The sequence below is a fragment of the Salvelinus alpinus genome, chromosome 34, assembly GCF_045679555.1.
Source record: "Salvelinus alpinus chromosome 34, SLU_Salpinus.1, whole genome shotgun sequence".
NCBI classification, from domain to species: domain Eukaryota; kingdom Metazoa; phylum Chordata; class Actinopteri; order Salmoniformes; family Salmonidae; genus Salvelinus; species Salvelinus alpinus.
In genome coordinates this window covers 9,247,095-9,273,863 of record NC_092119.1, presented here as the reverse complement: position 1 = coordinate 9,273,863, position 26,769 = coordinate 9,247,095, and the positions used below count along the sequence as shown (strand labels likewise).

Below are 26,769 nucleotides of genomic sequence, written 5' to 3'. Positions count from 1 at the left end.
TAAATCTCTCCTCCTCTCCTCTCCTCTCCTCTCCTCTCCTCTCCTCTCCTCTCCTCTCTTCTCTTCTCTTCTCTTCTTCTCTCCTGTCTTCTCTCCTCTCTTCTTCTCTCCTTTTCTCTCCTTTTCTCTCTTCTTCTCTTCTCTTCTCTCCTCTCCTCATTTCTCTTCTCCTCTCGTTCCCTCCATGTTGAGTATGTTCCTTGCTGGATCTCTCCCTATCTCCTACCTAGCATTGCTCCCTCTCTCTATCTCCTACCTAGCATTACTCCCTCTCCCTATCTCCTACCTAGCATTGCTCCCTCTCCCTATCTCCTACCTAGCATTGCTCCCTCTCCCTATCTCATACCTAGCATTGCTCTCTCTCTCTATCTCCTACCTAGCATTGCTCCCTCTCTCTATCTCCTACTTAGCATTGCTCCCTCTCCCTATCTCCTACCTAGCATTTCTCCCTCTCCCTATCTCCTACCTAGCATTGCTCCCTCTCCCTATCTCCTACCTAGCATTGCTCCCTCTCCCTATCTCCTACCTAGCATTGCTCCCTCTCCCTATCTCCTACCTAGCATTGCTCCCTCTCCCTATCTCCTACCTAGCATTGCTCCCTCTCCTCATCTTCTCCCCACTCACCCTCTCCCTTCAATTTTAACCCTGTCATTTTTTACATTGCTCTCCCTCGCTGTATGTCTCTCTCTTCCCTCCTTCTATCCCTTCTATTCCTTCTCACGCTCTCCCTCCATCCCTCCACTGAGTCTGTAATCTTTTTAACATGGGGAGAGAACTCATTGTTCATTAAACAGAAACCCTATTAGCCTGCCTAGTAGAAGCCTAACTGTCCTGGGGCATTGTTTGTTTTGGCTCTGTCCACTCTGCTGGAAGCTGCTGAATTTACCATTGACATACTGTATGTATTTAATTCCAGGAGAAAAACACACACACACACACACACACACACACACACACACACACACACACACACACACACACACACACACACACACACACACACACACACACACACACACACACACACACACACACACACACACAGAGACTGGTACATACACACTTACGAGGATACACACACGTCCACACACACACACATGCACACAGACTGGTGCATACACATACGTGTTCGTACACACATGCACGCTCATACACACACACAAACAAACACACACACAAACACACACACACACATCCTAAACTGCCAGCTGGCCCCATAGCCTAATCATTAGTGACATCATACTTTCCTGAAAAATATGCAATATTAATTTAGTCCCACGTCGTTAACTTCTTTGTGGAAACAGAACCGAACAGAACAGTTAAGAGTCTCTGGTGCTGGGATGGAGTCTAACTAAGACAGAGACAGGTCCTAGATCAGTTTACAGCAGGTTGGTGTCTGTCTCTGTTAAGGAGATTCACTTTACTTGGCAGGTCCTAGATCAGTTTACAGCAGGTTGGTGTCTGTCTCTGTTAAGGAGATTCACTTTACTTGACAGGTCCGACATCAGTGTGTTGATAACCAAAATATTGAACACCAATTCGTCTTTTGCATAGAAGTGATGTCTGTAGCGTTTACTTTTAAATAGTTCAAAAGCGACAATCAATATTGATGCCCCGTGTGAGGAATGTTAAAGGCAATTTCCAGATCTTTGAGTACAGTAATATATTTTTTTATAAATTAGAGGACATTTTGTCGGAACCTGATCCCGCCTCCTAAATAGAGAGCAAAATCAGCCACCACTGTTTTCTCTCTGTCTCTTTCCCCAGTAATTCATAGGCCTCTGTCTTCTCTCTGTCTCTATCCCCAGTAATTCATAGGCCTCTGTCTCTATCCCCAGTAATTCATAGGCCTGTGTCTCTTTCCCCAGTAATTCATAGGCCTCTGTCTCTATCCCCAGTAATTCATAGGCCTCTGTCTCTATCCCCAGTAATGTATAGGCCTCTGTCTTCTCACGGTCTCTCTCCCTAGTAATTCATAGGCCACTGTCTTCTCTCTGTCTCTATCACCAGTAATTCATAGGCCACTGTCTTCTCTCTGTCTCTATCACCAGTAATTCATAGGCCACTGTTTTCTCTCTGTCTCTATCACCAGTAATTCATAGGCCACTGTTTTCTCTCTGTCTCTATCACCAGTAATTCATATGCCTCTGTCTTCTCTCTGTCTCTATCCCCAGTAATTCATAGGCCTCTGTCTTCTCTCTGTCTCTATCCCCAGCAATTCATAGGCCTCTGTCTTCTCACAGTCTCTTTCCCCACTAATTCATAGGCCACTGTCTTCTCTCTGTCTCTATCCCCAGTAATTCATAGGCCACTGTCTTCTCTCTGTCTCTATCCCCAGTAATTCATAGGCCACTGTCTTCTCTCTGTCTCTATCCTAACTAATTCCTAGGCCACTGTCTTCTCTCTGTCTCTATCACCAGTAATTCATAGGCCACTGTCTTCTCTCTGTCTCTATCCCCAGTAATGTATAGGTCTCTGTCTTCTCTCTGTCTCTATCCCCAGTAATGTATGGGTCTCTGTCTTCTCTCTGTATCTATCCCCAGTAATGTATAGGTCACTGTGTGATGGTTGTCTTCTCTCTGTCTCTATCCATTTGAATTATATTACAAGGGTAGCAACCCTGGTCCTGGAGTTTCACTTCATGTTTTTGATTAAAACTGACCTGGAAGACCAGGTGTGTGTAATTTAGTCAATCTCTGACCTGGTCAATTAGCTCAGTTGGTCAGGTGTCCTGCAGTACCTGTGACATTCCAGGAGCAGGGTTGCCTGCCCCTGTTCTATTACATTGGTATGGCAACCTTGGGCATAAGATATTATTTTGATAATCAAAACATTAGTGAACATGGAGTTAATCATTAGGATTCAGACATGCTTGAAGTTGGTATTTTACCTGTGTTTATTCAGCCTTCTATTTCCACTAAGTATATTTCTGTATGAAAGGGTTGTTTGAGGGGTTAATGTTACTGGACAAAAACACACATGAACTGTAATCTGAATAACAAGTGGCTACCTATCTCCTGGAAATTCCTGCTTTGTTTTCCTTTTAGGATAATTACAATAATTGCTCGCCTGCTAGTTAAGCCCAGTTGAATACATCCCTTCCTCCCAGATTAGGAGCCCAGTTGAATACATCCCTTCCTCCCAGATTAGGAGCCCAGTTGAATACATCCCTTCCTCCCAGATTAGGAGCCCAGTTGAATACATCCCTTCCTCCCAGATTAGGAGCCCAGTTGAATACATCCCTTCCTCCCAGATTAGGAGCCCAGTTGAATACATCCCTTCCTCCCAGATTAGGAGCCCAGTTGAATACATCCCTTCCTCCCAGATTAGGAGCCCAGTTGAATACATCCCTCCCTCCCAGATTAGGAGCCCAGTCGGCCATCGTGTATGATTCATTCTCCAGTCCTTATTCCTTAAGGCAATTATATTGTTGGATGTTATTGCATAAGGTACCATCTGGGCTTGGATAAATCATATTATTGAGATATTGAAACTTGGTGGATGTTGTGTTGACCCCTATGGTCAAGGTATAGTTGAAGGCAGTGTTTTAATTGATGGTGATTATTGAAAACAGTGCCCGTTATTTATTTGAATCAATAAGTATATTATGTTACCCTAAAACAGGCTTTATCTGTAAATCCTTATTGTGAGAGATGTTGATTTGAGTCAATGAAGTCTGTTACGTAGCCTTTTAGTCAATGTTGAGTTGGAAGAGTTAAAAACACGTTCATAAATATCTGCGATTTGATATTAGCTTGATATTTGTTTTGTATAAGGTCCAAATTGTAACAATGAAATTGTGTGAATCGTCTTGTCTAATATAAAACGTTCCAACAGACAAACGGGTTATTGTTTTGAGTTGTACTCAAAAGTATTCACCCATCTTGGCATTTTTCCTATTTTGTTGCCTTACAACCTGGAATTTAAATGGATTTTTCAACAAAATCAGATCTATATACTTCACTAGTTCTGGTAGGATATGAACCAGGAAATAACCCGACATTTACGGAAAAGACTATTGTCTGAGATGAATTTATGTTCGTTTTTACTTGCAATTGTCGAGTTATGTGAACCTTAAGTTTCAGCTTAAGCACGTTTGGAATTATAGTAGTAATAGCTTTGCCTGTGGAAAATTACTGTTTTGGATATTCATGAATTTATCGGTTCGTATTTTAAAATCATGTAGTTCTGCAGTGCAGCCCCCGAAGTGACTCTCATCATTAACCTCTACTTAACACCCATCCCGGATCCGGGAGCATCCTCATCAGTAAAAGCTGACTAGCATAGCCTAGCATAGCGCCACAAGTAAATAATAGCATATAAATATCATGAAATCACAAGTCCAATACAGCAAATGAAAGATAAACATCTTGTCAATCCAGCCATCATTTCCGATTTTTTAAATGTTTTACAGCGAAAACACAATGTGTATTTCTATTAGCTAACCACAATAGCCAAAGACTCAACCGCATATTTTCACCATGTTTGTACCGCATAGGTAGCTATCACAAAACCGACCAAATAGAGATATAATTAGTCACTAACCAAGAAACAACTTCATCAGATGACAGTCTTATAACATGTTATACAATACATTTATGTTTTTTTCTAAAATGTGCATATTTGAGGTATAAATCATAGTTTTACATTGCAGCTACCATCAAAAATATCACCAAAGCAGCCAGAATAATTACAGAGAGCAACGTGAAATACCTAAATACTCATCATAAAACATTTATGAAAAATACATGGTGTACAGCAAATGAAAGATAAACATCTTGTGAATCCAGCCAATATTTCCGATTTTTTAAAAGTGTTTTACAGCGAAAACACAATATAGAATTATATTAGCTTACCACAATAGCCAAACACACAACCGCATTTATTCACCGCATAGATAGCATTCGCAAAAACCAGCAAAAGATATAAAATTAATCACTAACCTTGACCAACTTCATCAGATGACAGTCTTATAACATCAGGTTATACAATACACTTATGTTTTGTTCGAAAATTTGCATATTTAGAGCTGCAAACCGTGGTTATACATTGTGAATATGTAGCATCGATTCACCAGAATGTCCGGAGCTAGTTTGGACACTCACCTAATCTGACCAAAGAACTCATCATAAACTTTACATAAAAATAATTGTTGTATGGCAAATGAAAGATACACTGGTTCTTAATGCAACCGCCGTGTTAGATTTTTTAAAATAACTTTCCCATAACAAACAGCTTGCGTTATTGCAAGACAGCGCCCGCCAAAACGGCAGAGAATTGGAATAACATTTTCCACAGAAATACGAAATAACATCATAAATTGTTCTTACTTTTGTTTAGCTTCCATCAGAATCTTGTACAAGGAGTCCTAGGTCGAGGATAAATCGTTGTTTGGTTTTAGAATGTCCTTTTCTCCTGTCGAATTCGTGCCACAATGCTAGCCAATGTTGATGACGTTCCCAGTTTCTCTCGACGCAAAGAACGGAAAACTCCAAAAGCCCCAATAAACGTTGAATAAACTGATGAAACTCGGTTGAAAAAACCTACTTTATGATGTTTTTCTAATATGTATCAAATAAAAACAGAGCCGGAGATATTAGCCGTGTATACCGAACGCTTTTCAGAAGCTAATGTCGAGCTCCGCCTCGCGCCTTGGTAGACAAAGGAAATTCCTGACCTCCCACTCCAAAGGCTCTTGTTCGACCTCAGATCAAGCTAGACACCCCATTCCACCTTCCACTGCCTGTTGACATCTAGTGGAAGGCGTATGAAGTGCATGCATATCGATAAATATTAGGCAATTGAATAGGCAGGCCCTGGAACAGAGCATCGTTTTCAGATTTTTCACTTCCTGTATGGAAGTTTGCTGCAAAATGAGTTCTGTTTTACTCACAGATATAATTCAAACAGTTTTAGAAACTTGAGAGTGTTTTCTATCCAATAGTAATAATAATATGCATATTGTACGATCTAGAATAGAGTACGAGGCAGTTTAATTTGGGCACGATTTTTTCCAAAGTGAAAACAGGGCCCCCCTATTGACAAGAAGTTTTTAACCTTATTCAACGAATTCCTTTGTGTTGTCATAGGAATGCCTCATTACCTTGCCACTCCCCATTGTCTCATCTTTGAGAAGCAGAGAGTTACATCCCGTAGGTCTGATATCTAATTGGAGGTTAACCTTACAGTAATACTATTGGTCGAAACTCATATGCTAATAAAAGGGTCTTAGATGCATTGTTTATCTTATTTGTTTCTGACTTGCTGTGGTGAGATACACATGTACCTACACACTTTCTCTCTCTCTCTCCCACGAGTTATGGGCCATGGCACAAGCCATGGTTTCTTTGTCTCTATCTCTCTCTCCCTCAATTTCGATTCAATTGTAGGGGTTTATTGGCATGGAAAACATATGTTAACATTGCCAAAGCAAGTGAAGTAAATAATAAACAAAAGTGAAATAAACAATAAAAATTAAACATTAGATTCACAGAATTTCCAAAAGGATAAAGACATTACAAATGTCATATTATGTACAGTTGAAGTCGGAAGTTTACATACACTTAGGTTGGAGTCATTAAAACTCGTTTTTCAACCACTCCACAAATCTCTTGTTAACAAACTATAGTTTTGGCAAGTCTGTTAGGACATTTTGTGCATGACACAAGTAATTTTTCCAACAATTGTTTACAGAAAGATTATTACACTTATAATTCACTGTATCACAATTCCAGTGGGTCAGAAGTTTACATACACTAAGTTGACTGTGTCTTTAAACAGCTTGGAAAATTCCAGAAAATAATGTCATGGCTTTAGAAGCTTCTGATAGGCTAATTGACATCATTTGAGTCAATTGGAGGTGTACCTGTGGATGTATTTCAAGGCCTACCTTCAAACTCAGTGCCTCTTTGCTTGACATCATGGGAAAATCAAAAGAAATCAGCCAAGACCTCAGAAAAGAAAATGTAGACCTCCACAAGTCTGGTTCATCCTTGGGATACATTTCCAAACGCCTGAAGGTACCACGTTCATCTGTACAAACAATAGTACGCAAGTATAAACACCATGGGACCACGCAGCCGTCATACCGCTCAGGAAGGAGACACGTTCTGTCTCCTAGAGGTGAACGTACTTTGGTGCGAAAAGTGCAAATCAATCCCAGAACAACAGCAAAGGACCTTATGAAGATGCTGGAGGAAACAGGTACAAAAGTATCTATATCCACAGTAAAATGAGTCCTATATCGACATAACCTGAAAGGCCACTCAGCAAGGAAGAAGCCACTGCTCCAAAACTGGCATAAAAAAGCCAGACTACGGTTTGTAACTGCACATGGGGACAAAGATTGTACTCTTTGGAGAAATGTCCTCTGGTCTGATGAAGCAATATTAGAACTGTTTGGCCATAATGACCATTGTTATGTTTGGAGGAAAAAGGGGGAGGCTTGCAAACTTTTGTTTAGTTTTTTAAATTTCCCCTGAAGTGGTTAGATTCTATGGATTCTTCAATTACATTGAGCTGATTTCTGACGTGCTGTTCCTTCTTTTTCCGTAGTGTATTTCTGTATTGTTTTAGTGATTCATCGTAGCGAAGGCTCAGGTTTTCTGGGTCTCTCTGTTTTTGGTTGGACATGTTTCTCAATTTCTTTCCTAGGTTTTTGAATTCTTCATCAAACCATTTGTCATTGTTGTTAATTTTCTTCTGTTTTCTGTTAGATTTTTTTTGATTTGATAGGGAAGCTGAGAGGTGAAATATATTGTTTTGATTTTCTACTGCCAAGTTTACACCTTCACTATTACAGTGGAACGTTTTATCCAGGAAGTTGTCTAAAAGGGATTGAATTTGTTGTTGGCTCATTGTTTTTCGGGATGTTTCCACAATACTTTCCTTCCATCTATGGCATTTCTTAATATTTTTCAGGGCCTTTGGCTTCAATGCCTCATGATTGAGTATTGCTCTGTTCAAGTAAACTGTGATTTTGCTGTGGTCTGATAGGGGTGTCAGTGGGCTGACTGTGAACGCTCTGAGAGACTCTGGGTTGAGGTCAGTGATAAAGTAGTCTACAGTACTACTGCCAAGAGATGATCTATTGGTGTGCCTACCATAGGAGTCCCCTCAAAGCCTACCATTGACTATGTACATATCCAGCATGCAACAGAGCTGCAGGAGTTATGACCCGTTTATGTTGGTTATGTTGTGCCTAGGGGGGCATATGGGGGAGGGAATGCTGTCACCTCCAGGTAGGTGTTTGTCCCTCGGTGTGCTGAGGGTGTCAGGTTCTTGTCCAGTTCTGGCATTTAGTTTGCCACAGACTAGTACATGTCCCTGGGCCTGGAAATGATTGATTTCCAGGATGGAGAAACTGTCTTCATTAAAGTATGGGGATTCTAGTGGGGGGATATAGGTAGCACACAGGAGGACATTTTTCTCTGTTGAGATCATTTCCTTTTGAATTTCTAGCCAAATGTAAAATGTTCCTGTTTTGATTCATTAAATAGTGTGAGTTAGGTTAGGTTATCAAACAAATCAGGTAAGTATGTAATTTTTCCCTGACAGGTCTGCTCTATACAAAATTAGCATACTCCCTGAGTCCCTTCCCTGTTTAACACCTGGTGGTTTGGTGGATGGGACTACCAGCTTACTGTTACCTAGAAAGAATAGTAGGATGGCAATGTCTGTATTTCTAATTTCTTTGGTGAAGTCCAGGTTCCTGCTCTTTGGGTCAAAGGCAGATGACCTCAGGCCTTGGATATTCCAGGATGAAATGGTGAAGGCTTTGTGTTCCAAAAAGTGCCCAATGTTGTTATTCGTGTGAGCAGAGTCTGCTGATAATCTGGTACATGCCATTGGCTTGGGCTTGTGTAAGAGTAGGGGTTGGGCCTGTTTGCACACGGCCTGGGCGTATGTGTGACTTTCATGTTGAGGCCCTCTTTGCAGGAATGGGGGGGGGGGGGGGGGGGAGCATAGGTCTGATCTGAGGGGCCTAAATGGGGTGTGGGCACGGTTGACTTGGGTGCGTGTTGATTGGTGGGGGTGGGGGTGTGGATGTGGCTGGTGGTGCTGTGGTCTTGATGTAGGTCCTCTCGGCGTGGGTCCTCTATGTGTATAAGTCTCCTGGGTGGCGCAGTGGTCTAGGGCACTGCATCGCAGTGCTAGCTGCGCCACCAGAGTGTCTGGGTTCGCGCCCAGGCTGGGCTGGGTTCGCGCCCAGGATCTGTCGCAGCCGGCCGCAACCGGGAGATCCGTGGGGCGACGCACAATTGGCATAGCGTCGTCCGGGTTAGGGAGGGTTTGGTCGGTAGGGGTAGGGGTAGGGATCCTTGTCTCAGTATGTAAAAATGTAATAAAATGTATGCACTCTACTGTAAGTCGCTCTGGATAAGAGCGTCTGCTAAATGACTAAAATGTAAAAATGTAAATGTGTAGGTCCGGGGGGGGGGGTCTGGGAGAGTGTCTCGCTGGTCTGGGCGGGGTGTCTATTGATCTGTTGCTCATGTGTGAGGTGTTGGGGCTGTGGTTGAGGGCGATGTCCTTTAGGGTCCGGGCAAAGGTGGGAACTCCTGCCTTGTACAGGTGGACCTGGTCGTAAAGGCTGTTCAAGTCCAGGGTGGAGTGGTGAGCCAGGTAAGTATTTGGTTTTGAGGCACAGTCACAGGAAATGCTTGCGTTTACCCGCTATATGACAGCAAGGTGGAAGTATTTTCATGCTAGCAGGGTGGATTTAACAGACGTTGGTTACATTTCCTTGTTTTAGTCTAACTTTTTATTTATTTTAACTAGGCAAGACAGTTAAGAACAAATTCTTATTTTCAATGACGGCCTTGGAACAGTGAGTTAACTGCCTTGTTCAGGGGCAGAATGACAGATTTTTACCTTGTCAACTCTGTGATTCAATCTAGCAACCTTTCGGTTACTGACCCAACGCTCTAACCACTAGGCTACCTGCCGCCCCAAACTGATTGAAACTCACTTAAAGTGATTTCTTACTAACACCCGATATTATTGGTGCACACCTTCTCCAGGTCCATAAAGCCCTTTTATATTTACAGTACACTCCCCTTGCTGATCCCTGATCTGTTTCACCTGTCTTTGTGCTTTTGTCCACCCCCTTCCAGGTGTCGCCCATCTTCCCCATCATCTCCTGTGTATTTATACATGTGTTCTCTGTCTGTCTGTCTGTCTGTTGCCAGTTCGTCTTGTTTGTTCAAGCCTACCAGCGTTTTTTGTATCAGCTCCTGCTTTTCCCCTGTCTCCCTTTTTCTCGTTCTCCTGGTTTTGACCCTAGCCTGTCCTGACCCTTAGCCCAACCACCTGACCACTCTGCCTGACCCTGAGCCTGCCTGCCTGTACCTTTGCCCCACCTCTGGTTTTCCGACCTCTGCCTGACCTGACCCTGAGCCTGCCTGCCGTCCTGTACCTGCCTGCCGTCCTGTACCTTTGCCTCTGTTGCTCTAATTAACATTGTTACTTCAACACGGTCTGCATCTGGGTCTTACCTGATTCCTGATAGAACCAGTCATCATTTGTATGTGTGTTCCCCAGAGCCGGCAAACTCTTTTTATGTGTACATTCTACTCTCTTGCAAGGGGATAGCGTCTCAGGAACAACATGCATATACACTGTTCCAGGTAGTCCACTGGCCACAGATGACACACGATGTCCCTAAAGAGGCAAAAGCTGCCTAGTATGTTGCCACTTTTAACCAGTCAGATCACCTTTACAAAGCTACTTAGAAAGAGTTCTAAGGGGGGGGGGGTATATTGTTACTTCACCAAATCATTTGGCACCTCAAAATGATGGTAAATTGTCTCACTCTAGTCAAATCAGGTTGTACAGCAATTCCTCTTTCTGTAAGCCACGGTGTCGATGTCACTAGGATATTGTGTCCGCATCTACACATAGCTTTGTGTTTTAACTGTATCTTTAGGTCGTCTCAGAATCCTATTGGTTAGGCATAAAACAATTGTCTTGGTTTTGTGTTATAATCTTCTAATCTTGGTGGTAAAACTCTAGAGGGTACGGTCCTCGTAGTCAACCTGCATTCAGCACTTATAAAGTTCACACTGTAAGAAGTTGTCGAGGTAGGACCCATGACTATGCCCAGGTAAAGATGATTTGGATGTACCGATCCTGTGCAGGTGTTGTTACACTGTGGTCTGCCACTACGAGGACGATCAGCTGTCCATCCTGTCTCCCTGTAGCGCTGTCTTAGGTGTCTCACAGTACGGACATTGCAATTTATTGCCCTGGCCACTTCTGCAGTCCTCATGCCTCCTTGCAGCATGCCTAAGGCACGTTCACACAGATGAGCAGGGACCCTGGGCGTCTTTCTTTTGGTGTTTTTCAGAGTCAGTAGAAAGGCCTCTTTAGTGCCCTAAGTTTTCATAACTGTGACCTTAATTGCCTACCGTCTGTAAGCTGTTAGTGTCTTAACGACCGTTCCACAGGTGCATGTTCATTAATTGTTTTTGGTTCATTGAACAAGCATGGGAAACAGTGTTTAAACCCTTTACAATGAAGATCTGTGAAGTTATTTGGATTTTTACGAATTATCTTTGAAAGACAGGGTCCTGAAAAAGGGACTTTTTTTTTTGCTGAGTTTTTGTACAATGCATTCGGAAAGTATTCAGACCCCTTGACTTTTTCCTCATTTTGTTACATTACAACCTGAGTCACTTCAAATTGACAATGTGAACAAGGCTTTAAATACCCCCCCCCCCTCTCATCCCTCCATCTCAGAGTACGAGGAGGAGGAGTGGAGTGACTGGTCGCCATGCAGCGTCACCTGCGGCCACGGCAACCAGAAGCGTATCCGTTCCTGTGGTTACGCATGCACAGCGACCGAGTCCCGGACCTGCGACCTGGACAGATGCCCAGGTGAGATAGAAACCTGGGTGATGTCATCAATAATGGCCTTGGTGATGTCATCAATAATGGCCTGGGTGATGTCATCTATAATGGCCTGGGTGATGTCATCAATAATGGCCTGGATGATGTCATCAATAATGGCCTGGGTGATGTCATCAATAATGGCCTGGGTGATGTTATCTATAAAGGCCTGGGTGATGTCATCTATAATGGCCTGGGTGATGTCATCAATAATGGCTGTGTCTCTGGTTGTGTCCCAGTAGTTCCAAATAGCATCCGTCTCCTTTCCTTCATGATCACTGATGTCAAAGGACTTCATAAGTGTTGAAGCAATAATTACAGGTCATTTGCTTGTGTGTCTTGTACAGTGATCGTACCAGTAGGCTCTTCCTGATGGGTCAGCCTTCCAGTACAAGGCTCTTTATATCAGTGGAATGTGCTCAGTCCAGCTGGGACTCCTGTGTTTGGTAGTGAGCTGCCTGCTTGTTGCTCTCCTGAGGAGTCCTGGTGTGTACACAGATCCATGGCTGTTTCACCCCGCTCAATGGAGGCTTGTACCACAGAGCAGGAGGGTAGAGGAGAGTGTGTGTGTGTGTGTGTGTGTGTGTGTGTGTGTGTGTGTGTGTGTGTGTGTGTGTGTGTGTGTGTGTGTGTGTGTGTGTGTGTGTGTGTGTGTGTGTGTGTGTGGGCATAGACATTCACTCCAGTCATATATCCACAGCTAATCATCAAATAAAAATCTACTTTTATTGGTCGCGTACACAGATTTACAGGTAATATCCCAGGTGCAACGAAATGCTTGTGTCTCTAGCTCCAACAGGAATACCTAGCTAAATGCTTGTGTTTCTAGCTCCAACAGTAATATCTAGCTAAATGATTGTGTTTCTAGCTCCAACAGTAATATCTAGCTAAATGCTTGTGTTTCTAGCTCCAACAGTAATATCTAGCTAAATGATTGTGTTTCTAGCTCCAACAGTAATACCTAGCTAAATGCTTGTGTTTCTAGCTCCAACAGTAATACCTAGCTAAATGCTTGTGTTTCTAGCTCCAACAGTGCAGTAATACCTAGCTAAATGCTTGTGTTTCTAGCTCCAACAGTGCAGTAATAACTAGCTAAATGCTTGTGTTTCTAGCTCCAACAGTAATACCTAGCTAAATGCTTGTGTTTCTAGCTCCAACAGTAATACCTAGCTAAATGATTTTGTTTCTAGCTCCAACAGTGCAGTAATAACAAGCTAAATGCTTGTGTTTTCAGCTCCAACAGTACTACCTAGCTAAATGATTGCGTTTCTAGCTCCAACAGTGCAGTAATACCTAGCTAAATGCTTGTGTTTCTAGCTCCAACAGTGCAGTAATACCTAGCTAAATGCTTGTGTTTCTAGCTCCAACAGTAATATCTAGCTAAATGCTTGTGTTTCTAGCTCCAACAGTAATACCTAGCTAAATGCTTGTGTTTCTAGCTCCAACAGTGCAGTAATACCTAGCTAAATGCTTGTGTTTCTAGCTCCAACAGTAATACCTAGCTAAATGCTTGTGTTTCTAGCTCCAACTGTGCATTAATACCTAGCAAGTACAAAATCTATACACACGAAATCCAGAAAAATACAAAAAAATTAAGTATATGTAAACATTATTAAAGTGACCAGTGTTCCATGACTCTATCTGCATAGGGCAGCAGTCTCTAAGGTACAGGGTAGAGTACCAGGTGGTAGCCAGCTAGTAACAGTCTCTAAGGTACAGGGTAGATTACCAGGTGGTAGCCAGCTAGTAACAGTCTCTAAGGTACAGGGTAGAGTACCAGGTGGTAGCCAGCTAGTAACAGTCTCTAAGGTACAGGGTAGAGTACCAGGTGGTAGCCAGCTAGTAACAGTCTCTAAGGTACAGGGTAGAGTACCAGGTGGTAGCCAGCTAGTAACAGTCTCTAAGGTACAGGGTAGAGTACCAGGTGGTAACCAGCTAGTAACAGTCTCTAAGGTACAGGGTAGAGTACCAGGTGGTAGCCAGCTAGTAACAGTCTCTAAGGTACAGGGTAGAGTACCAGGTGGTAACCACCTAGTAACAGTCTCTAAGGTACAGGGTAGAGTACCAGGTGGTAGCCAGCTAGTAACAGTCTCTAAGGTACAGGGTAGAGTACCAGGTGGTAGCCAGCTAGTAACAGTCTCTAAGGTACAGGGTAGAGTACCAGGTGGTAGCCAGCTAGTAACAGTCTCTAAGGTACAGGGTAGAGTACCAGGTGGTAACCAGCTAGTAACAGTGACTAAGGTACAGGGTAGAGTACCAGGTGGTAGCCAGCTAGTAACAGTCTCTAAGGTACAGGGTAGAGTACCAGGTGGTAGCCAGCTAGTAACAGTCTCTAAGGTACAGGGTAGAGTACCAGGTGGTAGCCAGCTAGTAACAGTCTCTAAGGTACAGGGTAGAGTACCAGGTGGTAGCCAGCTAGTAACAGTCTCTAAGGTACAGGGTAGAGTACCAGGTGGTAGCCAGCTAGTAACAGTAACTAAGGTACAGGGTAGAGTACCAGGTGGTAGCCAGCTAGTAACAGTAACTAAGGTACTGGGTAGAGTACCAGGTGGTAACCAGCTAGTAACAGTATCTAAGGTACAGGGTAGAGTACCAGGTGGTAACCAGCTAGTAACAGTATCTAAGGTACAGGGTAGAGTACCGGGTGGTAGCCAGCTAGTAACAGTAACTAAGGTACTGGGTAGAGTACCAGGTGGTAACCAGCTAGTAACAGTATCTAAGGTACAGGGTAGAGTACCGGGTGGTAGCCAGCTAGTAACAGTCTCTAAGGTACAGGGTAGAGTACCAGGTGGTAACCAGCTAGTAACAGTAACTAAGGTACTGGGTAGAGTACCAGGTGGTAACCAGCTAGTAACAGTCTCTAAGGTACAGGGTAGAGTACCAGGTGGTAGCCAGCTAGTAACAGTCTCTAAGGTACAGGGTAGAGTACCAGGTGGTAGCCAGCTAGTAACAGTCTCTAAGGTACAGGGTAGAGTACCAGGTGGTAGCCGGCTAGTAACAGTCTCTAAGGTACAGGGTAGAGTACCAGGTGGTAACCAGCTAGTAACAGTCTCTAAGGTACAGGGTAGAGTACCAGGTGGTAGCCAGCTAGTAACAGTCTCTAAGGTACAGGGTAGAGTACCAGGTGGTAGCCGGCTAGTAACAGTCTCTAAGGTACAGGGTAGAGTACCAGGTGGTAACCAGCTAGTAACAGTCTCTAAGGTACAGGGTAGAGTACCAGGTGGTAGCCGGCTAGTAACAGTCTCTAAGGTACAGGGTAGAGTACCAGGTGGTAACCAGCTAGTAACAGTCTCTAAGGTACAGGGTAGAGTACCAGCTGGTAGCCAGCTAGTAACAGTATCTAAGGTACAGGGTAGAGTACCAGGTGGTAGCCAGCTAGTAACAGTCTCTAAGGTACAGGGTAGAGTACCAGGTGGTAGCCTGCTAGTAACAGTCTCTAAGGTACAGGGTAGAGTACCAGGTGGTAACCAGCTAGTAACAGTATCTAAGGTACAGGGTAGAGTACCAGGTGGTAACCAGCTAGTAACAGTATCTAAGGTACAGGGTAGAGTACCAGGTGGTAGCCAGCTAGTAACAGTCTCTAAGGTACAGGGTAGAGTACCAGGTGGTAGCCAGCTAGTAACAGTCTCTAAGGTACAGGGTAGAGTACCAGGTGGTAGCCAGCTAGTAACAGTCTCTAAGGTACAGGGTAGAGTACCAGGTGGTAACCAGCTAGTAACAGTATCTAAGGTACAGGGTAGAGTACCAGGTGGTAACCAGCTAGTAACAGTATCTAAGGTACAGGGTAGAGTACCAGGTGGTAGCCAGCTAGTAACAGTCTCTAAGGTACAGGGTAGAGTACCAGGTGGTAGCCAGCTAGTAACAGTCTCTAAGGTACAGGGTAGAGTACCAGGTGGTAGCCAGCTAGTAACAGTCTCTAAGGTACAGGGTAGAGTACCAGGTGGTAACCAGCTAGTAACAGTGACTAAGGTACAGGGTAGAGTACCAGGTGGTAACCAGCTAGTAACAGTGACTAAGGTACAGGGTAGAGTACCAGGTGGTAGCCAGCTAGTAACAGTGACTAAGGTACAGGGTAGAGTACCAGGTGGTAGCCGGCTAGTAACAGTCTCTAAGGTACAGGGTAGAGTACCAGGTGGTAACCAGCTAGTAACAGTAACTAAGGTACTGGGTAGAGTACCAGGTGGTAACCAGCTAGTAACAGTCTCTAAGGTACAGGGTAGAGTACCAGGTGGTAGCCAGCTAGTAACAGTCTCTAAGGTACAGGGTAGAGTACCAGGTGGTAGCCAGCTAGTAACAGTCTCTAAGGTACAGGGTAGAGTACCAGGTGGTAGCCAGCTAGTAACAGTCTCTAAGGTACAGGGTAGAGTACCAGGTGGTAGCCAGCTAGTAACAGTCTCTAAGGTACAGGGTAGAGTACCAGGTGGTAACCAGCTAGTAACAGTCTCTAAGGTACAGGGTAGAGTACCAGGTGGTAGCCAGCTAGTAACAGTCTCTAAGGTACAGGGTAGAGTACCAGGTGGTAACCAGCTAGTAACAGTCTCTAAGGTACAGGGTAGAGTACCAGGTGGTAGCCAGCTAGTAACAGTCTCTAAGGTACAGGGTAGAGTACCAGGTGGTAGCCAGCTAGTAACAGTCTCTAAGGTACAGGGTAGAGTACCAGGTGGTAGCCAGCTAGTAACAGTCTCTAAGGTACAGGGTAGAGTACCAGGTGGTAACCAGCTAGTAACAGTGACTAAGGTACAGGGTAGAGTACCAGGTGGTAGCCAGCTAGTAACAGTCTCTAAGGTACAGGGTAGAGTACCAGGTGGTAGCCAGCTAGTAACAGTCTCTAAGGTACAGGGTAGAGTACCAGGTGGTAGCCAGCTAGTAACAGTCTCTAAGGTACAGGGTAGAGTACCAGGTGGTAGCCAGCTAGTAACAGTCTCTAAGGTACAGGGTAGAGTACCAGGTGGTAGCCAGCTAGTAACAGTAACTAAGGTACAGGGTAGAGTACCAGGTGGTAGCCAGCTAGTAACAGTAACTAAGGTACTGGGTAGAGTACCAGGTGGTAACCAGCTAGTAACAGTATCTAAGGTACAGGGTAGAGTACCAGGTGGTAACCAGCTAGTAACAGTATCTAAGGTACAGGGTAGAGTACCGGGTGGTAGCCAGCTAGTAACAGTAACTAAGGTACTGGGTAGAGTACCAGGTGGTAACCAGCTAGTAACAGTATCTAAGGTACAGGGTAGAGTACCGGGTGGTAGCCAGCTAGTAACAGTCTCTAAGGTACAGGGTAGAGTACCAGGTGGTAACCAGCTAGTAACAGTAACTAAGGTACTGGGTAGAGTACCAGGTGGTAACCAGCTAGTAACAGTCTCTAAGGTACAGGGTAGAGTACCAGGTGGTAGCCAGCTAGTAACAGTCTCTAAGGTACAGGGTAGAGTACCAGGTGGTAGCCAGCTAGTAACAGTCTCTAAGGTACAGGGTAGAGTACCAGGTGGTAGCCGGCTAGTAACAGTCTCTAAGGTACAGGGTAGAGTACCAGGTGGTAACCAGCTAGTAACAGTCTCTAAGGTACAGGGTAGAGTACCAGGTGGTAGCCAGCTAGTAACAGTCTCTAAGGTACAGGGTAGAGTACCAGGTGGTAGCCGGCTAGTAACAGTCTCTAAGGTACAGGGTAGAGTACCAGGTGGTAACCAGCTAGTAACAGTCTCTAAGGTACAGGGTAGAGTACCAGGTGGTAGCCAGCTAGTAACAGTCTCTAAGGTACAGGGTAGAGTACCAGGTGGTAGCCAGCTAGTAACAGTCTCTAAGGTACAGGGTAGAGTACCAGGTGGTAACCAGCTAGTAACAGTATCTAAGGTACAGGGTAGAGTACCAGGTGGTAACCAGCTAGTAACAGTATCTAAGGTACAGGGTAGAGTACCAGGTGGTAGCCAGCTAGTAACAGTCTCTAAGGTACAGGGTAGATTACCAGGTGGTAGCCAGCTAGTAACAGTCTCTAAGGTACAGGGTAGAGTACCAGGTGGTAGCCAGCTAGTAACAGTCTCTAAGGTACAGGGTAGAGTACCAGGTGGTAACCAGCTAGTAACAGTGACTAAGGTACAGGGTAGAGTACCAGGTGGTAACCAGCTAGTAACAGTGACTAAGGTACAGGGTAGAGTACCAGGTGGTAGCCAGCTAGTAACAGTGACTAAGGTACAGGGTAGAGTACCAGGTGGTAGCCGGCTAGTAACAGTCTCTAAGGTACAGGGTAGAGTACCAGGTGGTAACCAGCTAGTAACAGTAACTAAGGTACTGGGTAGAGTACCAGGTGGTAACCAGCTAGTAACAGTCTCTAAGGTACAGGGTAGAGTACCAGGTGGTAGCCAGCTAGTAACAGTCTCTAAGGTACAGGGTAGAGTACCAGGTGGTAGCCGGCTAGTAACAGTCTCTAAGGTACAGGGTAGAGTACCAGGTGGTAACCAGCAAGTAACAGTCTCTAAGGTACAGGGTAGAGTACCAGGTGGTAGCCAGCTAGTAACAGTGACTAAGGTACAGGGTAGAGTACCAGGTGGTAACCAGCTAGTAACAGTCTCTAAGGTACAGGGTAGAGTACCAGGTGGTAGCCGGCTAGTAACAGTCTCTAAGGTACAGGGTAGAGTACCAGGTGGTAACCAGCTAGTAACAGTCTCTAAGGTACAGGGTAGAGTACCAGGTGGTAGCCGGCTAGTAACAGTCTCTAAGGTACAGGGTAGAGTACCAGCTGGTAACCAGCTAGTAACAGTCTCTAAGGTACAGGGTAGAGTACCAGGTGGTAACCAGCTAGTAACAGTATCTAAGGTACAGGGTAGAGTACCGGGTGGTAGCCAGCTAGTAACAGTAACTAAGGTACTGGGTAGAGTACCAGGTGGTAACCAGCTAGTAACAGTATCTAAGGTACAGGGTAGAGTACCGGGTGGTAGCCAGCTAGTAACATTCTCTAAGGTACAGGGTAGAGTACCAGGTGGTAACCAGCTAGTAACAGTAACTAAGGTACTGGGTAGAGTACCAGGTGGTAACCAGCTAGTAACAGTCTCTAAGGTACAGGGTAGAGTACCAGGTGGTAGCCAGCTAGTAACAGTCTCTAAGGTACAGGGTAGAGTACCAGGTGGTAGCCAGCTAGTAACAGTCTCTAAGGTACAGGGTAGAGTACCAGGTGGTAGCCGGCTAGTAACAGTCTCTAAGGTACAGGGTAGAGTACCAGGTGGTAACCAGCTAGTAACAGTCTCTAAGGTACAGGGTAGAGTACCAGGTGGTAGCCAGCTAGTAACAGTCTCTAAGGTACAGGGTAGAGTACCAGGTGGTAGCCGGCTAGTAACAGTCTCTAAGGTACAGGGTAGAGTACCAGGTGGTAACCAGCTAGTAACAGTCTCTAAGGTACAGGGTAGAGTACCAGGTGGTAGCCGGCTAGTAACAGTCTCTAAGGTACAGGGTAGAGTACCAGGTGGTAACCAGCTAGTAACAGTCTCTAAGGTACAGGGTAGAGTACCAGCTGGTAGCCAGCTAGTAACAGTATCTAAGGTACAGGGTAGAGTACCAGGTGGTAGCCAGCTAGTAACAGTCTCTAAGGTACAGGGTAGAGTACCAGGTGGTAGCCAGCTAGTAACAGTCTCTAAGGTACAGGGTAGAGTACCAGGTGGTAACCAGCTAGTAACAGTATCTAAGGTACAGGGTAGAGTACCAGGTGGTAACCAGCTAGTAACAGTATCTAAGGTACAGGGTAGAGTACCAGGTGGTAGCCAGCTAGTAACAGTCTCTAAGGTACAGGGTAGAGTACCAGGTGGTAGCCAGCTAGTAACAGTCTCTAAGGTACAGGGTAGAGTACCAGGTGGTAGCCAGCTAGTAACAGTCTCTAAGGTACAGGGTAGAGTACCAGGTGGTAACCAGCTAGTAACAGTGACTAAGGTACAGGGTAGAGTACCAGGTGGTAACCAGCTAGTAACAGTGACTAAGGTACAGGGTAGAGTACCAGGTGGTAGCCAGCTAGTAACAGTGACTAAGGTACAGGGTAGAGTACCAGGTGGTAGCCGGCTAGTAACAGTCTCTAAGGTACAGGGTAGAGTACCAGGTGGTAACCAGCTAGTAACAGTCTCTAAGGTACAGGGTAGAGTACCAGGTGGTAGCCGGCTAGTAACAGTCTCTAAGGTACAGGGTAGAGTACCAGCTGGTAACCAGCTAGTAACAGTCTCTAAGGTACAGGGTAGAGTACCAGGTGGTAGCCGGCTAGTAACAGTCTCTAAGGTACAGGGTAGAGTACCAGCTGGTAGCCAGCTAGTAACAGTATCTAAGGTACAGGGTAGAGTACCAGGTGGTAGCCAGCTAGTAACAGTCTCTAAGGTACAGGGTAGAGTACCAGGTGGTAGCCAGCTAGTAACAGTCTCTAAGGTACAGGGTAGAGTACCAGGTGGTAACCAGCTAGTAACAGTATCTAGGGTACAGGGTAGAGTACCAGGTGGTAGCCAGCTAGTAACAGTCTCTAAGGTACAGGGTAGAGTACCAGGTGGTAGCCAGCTAGTAACAGTCTCTAAGGTACAGGGTAGAGTACCAGGTGGTAGCCAGCTAGTAACAGTCTCTAAGGTACAGGGTAGAGTACCAGGTGGTAACCAGCTAGTAACAGTGACTAAGGTACAGGGTAGAGTACCAGGTGGTAACCAGCTAGTAACAGTGACTAAGGTACAGGGTAGAGTACCAGGTGGTAGCCAGCTAGTAACAGTCTCTAAGGTACAGGGTAGAGTACCAGGTGGTAACCAGCTAGTAACAGTGACTAAGGTACAGGGTAGAGTACCAGGTGGTAGCCAGCTAGTAACAGTCTCTAAGGTACAGGGTAGAGTACCAGCTGGTAACCAGCTAGTAACAGTCTCTAAGGTACAGGGTAGAGTACCAGGTGGTAGCCAGCTAGTAACAGTCTCTAAGGTACAGGGTAGAGTACCAGCTGGTAGCCAGCTAGTAACAGTCTCTAAGGTACAGGGTAGAGTACCAGGTGGTAGCCAGCTAGTAACAGTCTCTAAGGTACAGGGTAGAGTACCAGCTGGTAGCCAGCTAGTAACAGTCTCTAAGGTACAGGGTAGAGTACCAGGTGGTAACCAGCTAGTAACAGTCTCTAAGGTACAGGGTAGAGTACCAGGTGGTAGCCAGCTAGTAACAGTCTCTAAGGTACAGGGTATAGTACCAGCTGGTAGCCAGCTAGTAACAGTGACTAAGGTACAGGGTAGAGTACCAGGTGGTAGCCAGCTAGTAACAGTGACTAAGGTACAGGGTAGAGTACCAGCTGGTAGCCAGCTAGTAACAGTCTCTAAGGTACAGGGTAGAGTACCAGGTGGTAACCAGCTAGTAACAGTCTCTAGGGTACAGGGTAGAGTCCCAGGTGGTAACCAGCTAGTAACAGTCTCTAAGGTACAGGGTAGAGTACCGGGTGGTAGCCAGCTAGTAACAGTCTCTAAGGTACAGGGTAGAGTACCAGGTGGTAGCCAGCTAGTAACAGTGACTAAGGTACAGGGTAGAGTACCAGCTGGTAGCCAGCTAGTAACAGTCTCTAAGGTACAGGGTAGAGTACCAGGTGGTAACCAGCTAGTAACAGTCTCTAAGGTACAGGGTAGAGTACCGGGTGGTAGCCAGCTAGTAACAGTCTCTAAGGTACAGGGTAGAGTACCAGGTGGTAGCCGGCTAGTAACAGTCTCTAAGGTACAGGGTAGAGTACCAGGTGGTAGCCAGCTAGTAACAGTGACTAATGTTCAGGGCAGGGTACTGGGCGGATGCCGGCTACTGGTGACTGTTTAACAGCCACCCACTGAAACGTATTTTTTTCCTTTTTGTGGTATCTTGTGCTATCCATTCAGCAGGTTTCATAATGTCTTTCCCCTCTCTTTCTGTAGATGACCTCCTAGCAGTTACTGAGCTGATGCCTCTGGAGAAAACGAATGGCACTGACTCCCTTGACACAAGTACGTTTGTTGGTGTGTGTGTGTGTGTGTGTGTGTGTGTGTGTGTGTGTGTGTGTGTGTGTGTGTGTGTGTGTGTGTGTGTGTGTGTGTGTGTGTGTGTGTGTGTGTGTGTGTGTGTGTGTGTGTGTGTGTGTGTGTGTGTGTGTGTGTGTGTGTGTGGCCAACAGGGCCTGTTGTAGTATTTGGGGGGCCTTCGTGGTCTGTTCCGTTTAGGATGGTTTAAACTGCTCTACTGGGGCTCATAGAGGGACTGTGGGAGTCAGGGGGAGGGACTGTGGGAGTCAGAAACCCACTTCCCCTTCACCTCGTTAAGGATTGCTCCACCGAGAGTATTGCACAGCCAATGGAAAACCTGACTTTCCCTCCCAAGAAATTCTTGAATTGTTCTGTAGTTTGTCTTTTAGAACCCCCGCTGATAGCTCTCTTCACTCCGGGCAATAATATCAAAGAATGAAACTATCAAAACATAACGAGGAAAAAGTGTCTTTCCCCAATCCTCTATCGAACATACACTGTACATTCTTATAACGAATAGGTTCCAATTTGAACACAGCCTATAACATAGATGGTATTATTTGGCAGCGAGTACGGACCTGGCTGAGTTTTTCAACCCGCTGTTGTAAGACCTCTGTTGTCTTTGAGAGCTTTGCAGTCCCCCGGTTTAAAGTAAAGGGTTTTAAGGTGCTGAAATCACTCCTTTATGCTTGGAAAGTCTCTCTCTCTCTGGTTTCCTCAAGGGAATCAATGCTGTCTTCACGTATAATCCTCCCAAGTTGTGTCAAGTTGGCTGGATGTCCTGTGGGTGGGTGGACCGTTCTTTATACACACGGGAAACTGTTGAGTGTGAAAAACCCCAGTAACGTTGCAGTTCTTGACACAAACTGGTGCGCCTGGCACCTACTACCATACCCCATTCAAAGGCACTTAAATCTGTTATCCTGCCCATTCACCCTCTGAATGTTACACATACACAATGTCTCGGTTGTCTCAAGGTTTAAAAATGAGTCTGTAGCCCTTTCCTGCAGTCAAATAACCTAGTGGCCTCATGGGTGGAATGTTACCTGCCGGGGCGGCAGCCTAGTGGTTAGAGCGATGGACTAGTAACCGAAAGGCTGCAAGATTGAATCACCGAGCTGACAAGGTAAAAAATCTGTCGTTCTGCCCCTGAACAAGGCAGTTAACCCACCGTTATTGAAAATAAGATTTTGTTCTTATCTGACTTAAAGGTAAAATAAAATGTATATTTTTCATAATTTTCATAATTTATTCCTGCTGAAAATCCAGTGTTTCTATGTCAAACAGCTTAGTTATATTTCAGTCTTCTGTGATGTACAGTACCGGTCAAAAGTTTGGACACACCATTTAACACTATGAAATAACACATATGGAATCATGTAGTAACCAAAAAGGTGTTAAACAAATCAAAATATATTTTATATTTGAGATTCTTCAAATAGCCACCCTTTTCCTTGATGACACCTTTGCACTCTCTTGGCATTCTCTCAACCAGCTTCACCTGGAATGTTTTCCAACAGTCTTGAAGGAGTTCCCACATATGCTGAGCAGTTGTTTGGGGTGGCAACTTAGAAGAATGTAATGTACAAAATATTTTTTGATTTGTTTAAAACCTTTTTGGTTTCTACATGATTCCATATGTGTTATTTCATAGTTTTGATGTCTTTACTATTATTCTACAATGTAGAAAATAGTTTTAAAAAATAAAGAAAAACCCTTGAATGAGTAGGTGTGTCCAAACCTTTGACTGGTACTGTATATAAAATGTAATATTGGGATTCAAACTCAAAATGGAACACATTTCAACTCTGTATCTGACATGGTACAGGTGTCTTCTTTTTTTTAAAGCCCATAACCATGTGTATGAGGTGTATACTTTTGTTTCAAAGTAGATTTGTTTAAGACTACCAAGAAACACTCTGTGTGCCCCTGATTTAACCCACTAGAGTAAAAGTTGAACCTGTATCCTCCCCTTCATTCTACACTGATTAGAGTGGATTCAACAGGTGACATCATCAAGGGACCTGTCGTGGAATATCTAATCAAAGGGAAGAAAGACCGCAGATTCTTTCAAACAACACTTTTATTATATGATTTGCAAAAAATGAAGAATCAACTATCCTCTCAACAGTGCATAGTTGAAAAGCTCAACGAACTGTGCCGGTTCAATGCAGTTATAGAGAACATACATACAACCCCTTTTCTGTATACGTGTCAGTCAGTAGATCGTGTGTAAAAGGTCATTAGTTGTCTGTGCAGATTTACGACGACATAGAGCCCGAGGGCTCAACCGTCTAGCTGCTGTTCACCACAGCAAAACACTAGAATGGGCTCCTTTCTGCAAGTTTCCATACGTGTGACTTCCTGTAGATAGTAAACCCACAGGATGTCACCTGCTGCGATCGCACCCAAACGGACCGTAGCTATACGCCCAGAGTCTCATGACTAAGTCCCACAAAGACAAGTTTGTATCGGGTTAGAAAAAACACTAACATGTAACGAGACAATTCTTTAAACAGTAAAATATGGGATAGCATAATGAATTATGTAATTCTCCACATTTTTATATATTTATTTATCTAACTAGGCAAGTCAGTTAAGAACAAATTCTTATTTTCAATGATGGTCTAGGAACAGTGGGTTAACTGCCTTGTTCAGGGGGAGAACGACAGATTTGTACCTTGTCAGCTTGGGGATTTGAACTTGCAACCTTTCGGTTACGAGCCGAACGCTCTAACCACTAGGCTACCCTGCCGCCCCAATGCAAAGAGCAGGTGTTCTTAATGTTTTGTACACTCAGTGTATATGATTGACTCCTACTGTATATGATTGACTCCTATACGATTGACTCCTGTACGATTGACTCCTATACGATTGACTCCTATACGATTGACTCCTATACGATTGACTCCTGTATGATTGACTCCTTTACGATTGACTCCTGTACGATTGACTCCTGTACGATTGACTCCTGTTTGATTTCTCTCCTCCCCAGACGTGGACAGCTGTGACAAGTGGCTGAGCTGTAAGAACGACTTCCTCCAGAAGTACCTCCACCAGGTGCTGACCGAACTACCCAGCTGCCCCTGCTCCTACCCGTCCGAGGCCGTCTACAACGCCGTCAACATCTTCGACAAGACGCTGCGTAAGACCTACCGCTGGCGCGACGCCTCCGGCCCCAAAGAACGCCTGGACATCTACAGGCCTTCCGCTCGCTTCTGCACACGCTCCATGATCTCCTCCAATAGCAGCACCCTGGCCGCGCAGCACTGTTGCTACGACGACCACGCGAAGCTGATCACGCGGGGTAAAGGGGCGGGCGCTCCGAACCTCATCAGTACGGAGTTCTCGCCGGAGCTGCATTACAAAGTGGACGTGCTGCCCTGGATCCTGTGTAAAGGGGACTGGAGCCGCTTCCACTCGGTGAGGCCACCCAACAACGGGCTGTTCTGTCCCGACAACCCACACGAGGAGGTGCATAAGGCCCAACTGGAGGAGGCCAGGGAGTACTGATGGGGAGGAGTACTGAGTACTGAGGGAGGAGAGGGGGAGGAGAACTGAGGGAGGAGAGGGGGAGGAGAACTGAGACCCTGATGGGGGAAGAGGTGGGAAAGAGGGGGTAGGGGCCACATGGTCCCTAATTATGTCTCTGTTGGATTTCAGCATAGACCACATACTGAATATGTAGCGTTAACTATCAGTTGGTTTGGGGAGAAAAGGACTCCTGGATATCCCATCTCTAGTTCCTCCTCATTCAGTGTTCGGTCACATTGAGGCACGGAGTTTATTAACGACTGAAATTGGACATTTCTCCAATCAGGGAACCCGGCAACCAGCCATCCAAAATGGAGTCAAGTTGAGCTCCTCTCTTGCAGTGGAGTCCTCTGGCGTGCACGGGGGGGAAACGACGTGAGCAAACCCATCTTCATGGTGTGTTATTAGGACGTCTTCACCATCAAGTACTTCACTCCTTGGATGACTCGTCAGGATCCACCGGCCAATTGGAATATGCTCTTCCACGAATGACACACTGTGGCATTACAGAAAGAGTAAAAAATTAAATAATTCTAACTTGCTGCTGATGTTTTACTTGTGGAAGTCTGGATTTTGGAGTGCGTTTCTGAGACTACACTTATACCCTGTTCAATCAGAAGAAGAGGTTTAGACAGATAGAGGGATGGGTACAGATAGATAGGTACAGGGGGATGGGTACAGGTGGATGGGTACAGATAGATAGGTACAGATAGATAGGTACAGATATATAGGTACAGATATATAGGTACAGAGCGATGGGTACAGGGGGATGGGTACAGATAGATAGGTACAGATAGATAGGTACAGGTGGATGGGTACAGATAGATAGGTACAGATAGATAGGTACAGATAGATAGGTACAGGGGGATGGGTACAGATAGATAGGTACAGGGGGATGGGTACAGATAGATAGGTACAGGGGGATGGGTACAGATAGATAGGTACAGGGTGATAGGTACAGGGGGATGGGTACAGATAGATAGGTACAGGGTGATAGGTACAGGGGGATGGGTACAGATAGATAGGTACAGGGTGATAGGTACAGGGGGATGGGTACAGGGTGATAGGTACAGGGGGATGGGTACAGATAGATGGGTACAGGGGGATGGGTACAGGGGGATGGGTACAGATAGATGGGTACAGGGGGATGGGTACAGGGTGATAGGTACAGGGTGATAGGTACAGGGGGATGGGTACAGGGGGATGGGTACAGGGGGATGGGTACAGGGGGATGGGTACAGGGGGATAGGTACAGGGTGATAGGTACAGGGTGATAGGTACAGGGGGATGGGTACAGGGGGATGGGTACAGGGGGATGGGTACAGGGGGATAGGTACAGGGTGATAGGTACAGGGGGATGGGTACAGGGGGATGGGTACAGATAGATAGG

General features: G+C 45.2%; 1 protein-coding gene across 1 annotated transcript in view; it reads left to right on the top strand.

The window, feature by feature from the left end:
- LOC139563670 (isthmin-2-like) overlaps window positions 1–26,243 on the top strand; it is a 49,121-nt gene extending 22,878 nt beyond the window's left edge. Inside the window, exons 5-7 of the mRNA XM_071382523.1 lie at window positions 11,740–11,877; window positions 21,762–21,830; window positions 24,841–26,243. Of these exons, the coding sequence (XP_071238624.1) occupies window positions 11,740–11,877; window positions 21,762–21,830; window positions 24,841–25,358 (725 nt within the window). The 3' untranslated portion in view covers window positions 25,359–26,243. The remainder of the gene's footprint in view (window positions 1–11,739; window positions 11,878–21,761; window positions 21,831–24,840) is intronic.
- The last annotated feature ends 526 nt before the right edge of the window (window positions 26,244–26,769 follow it).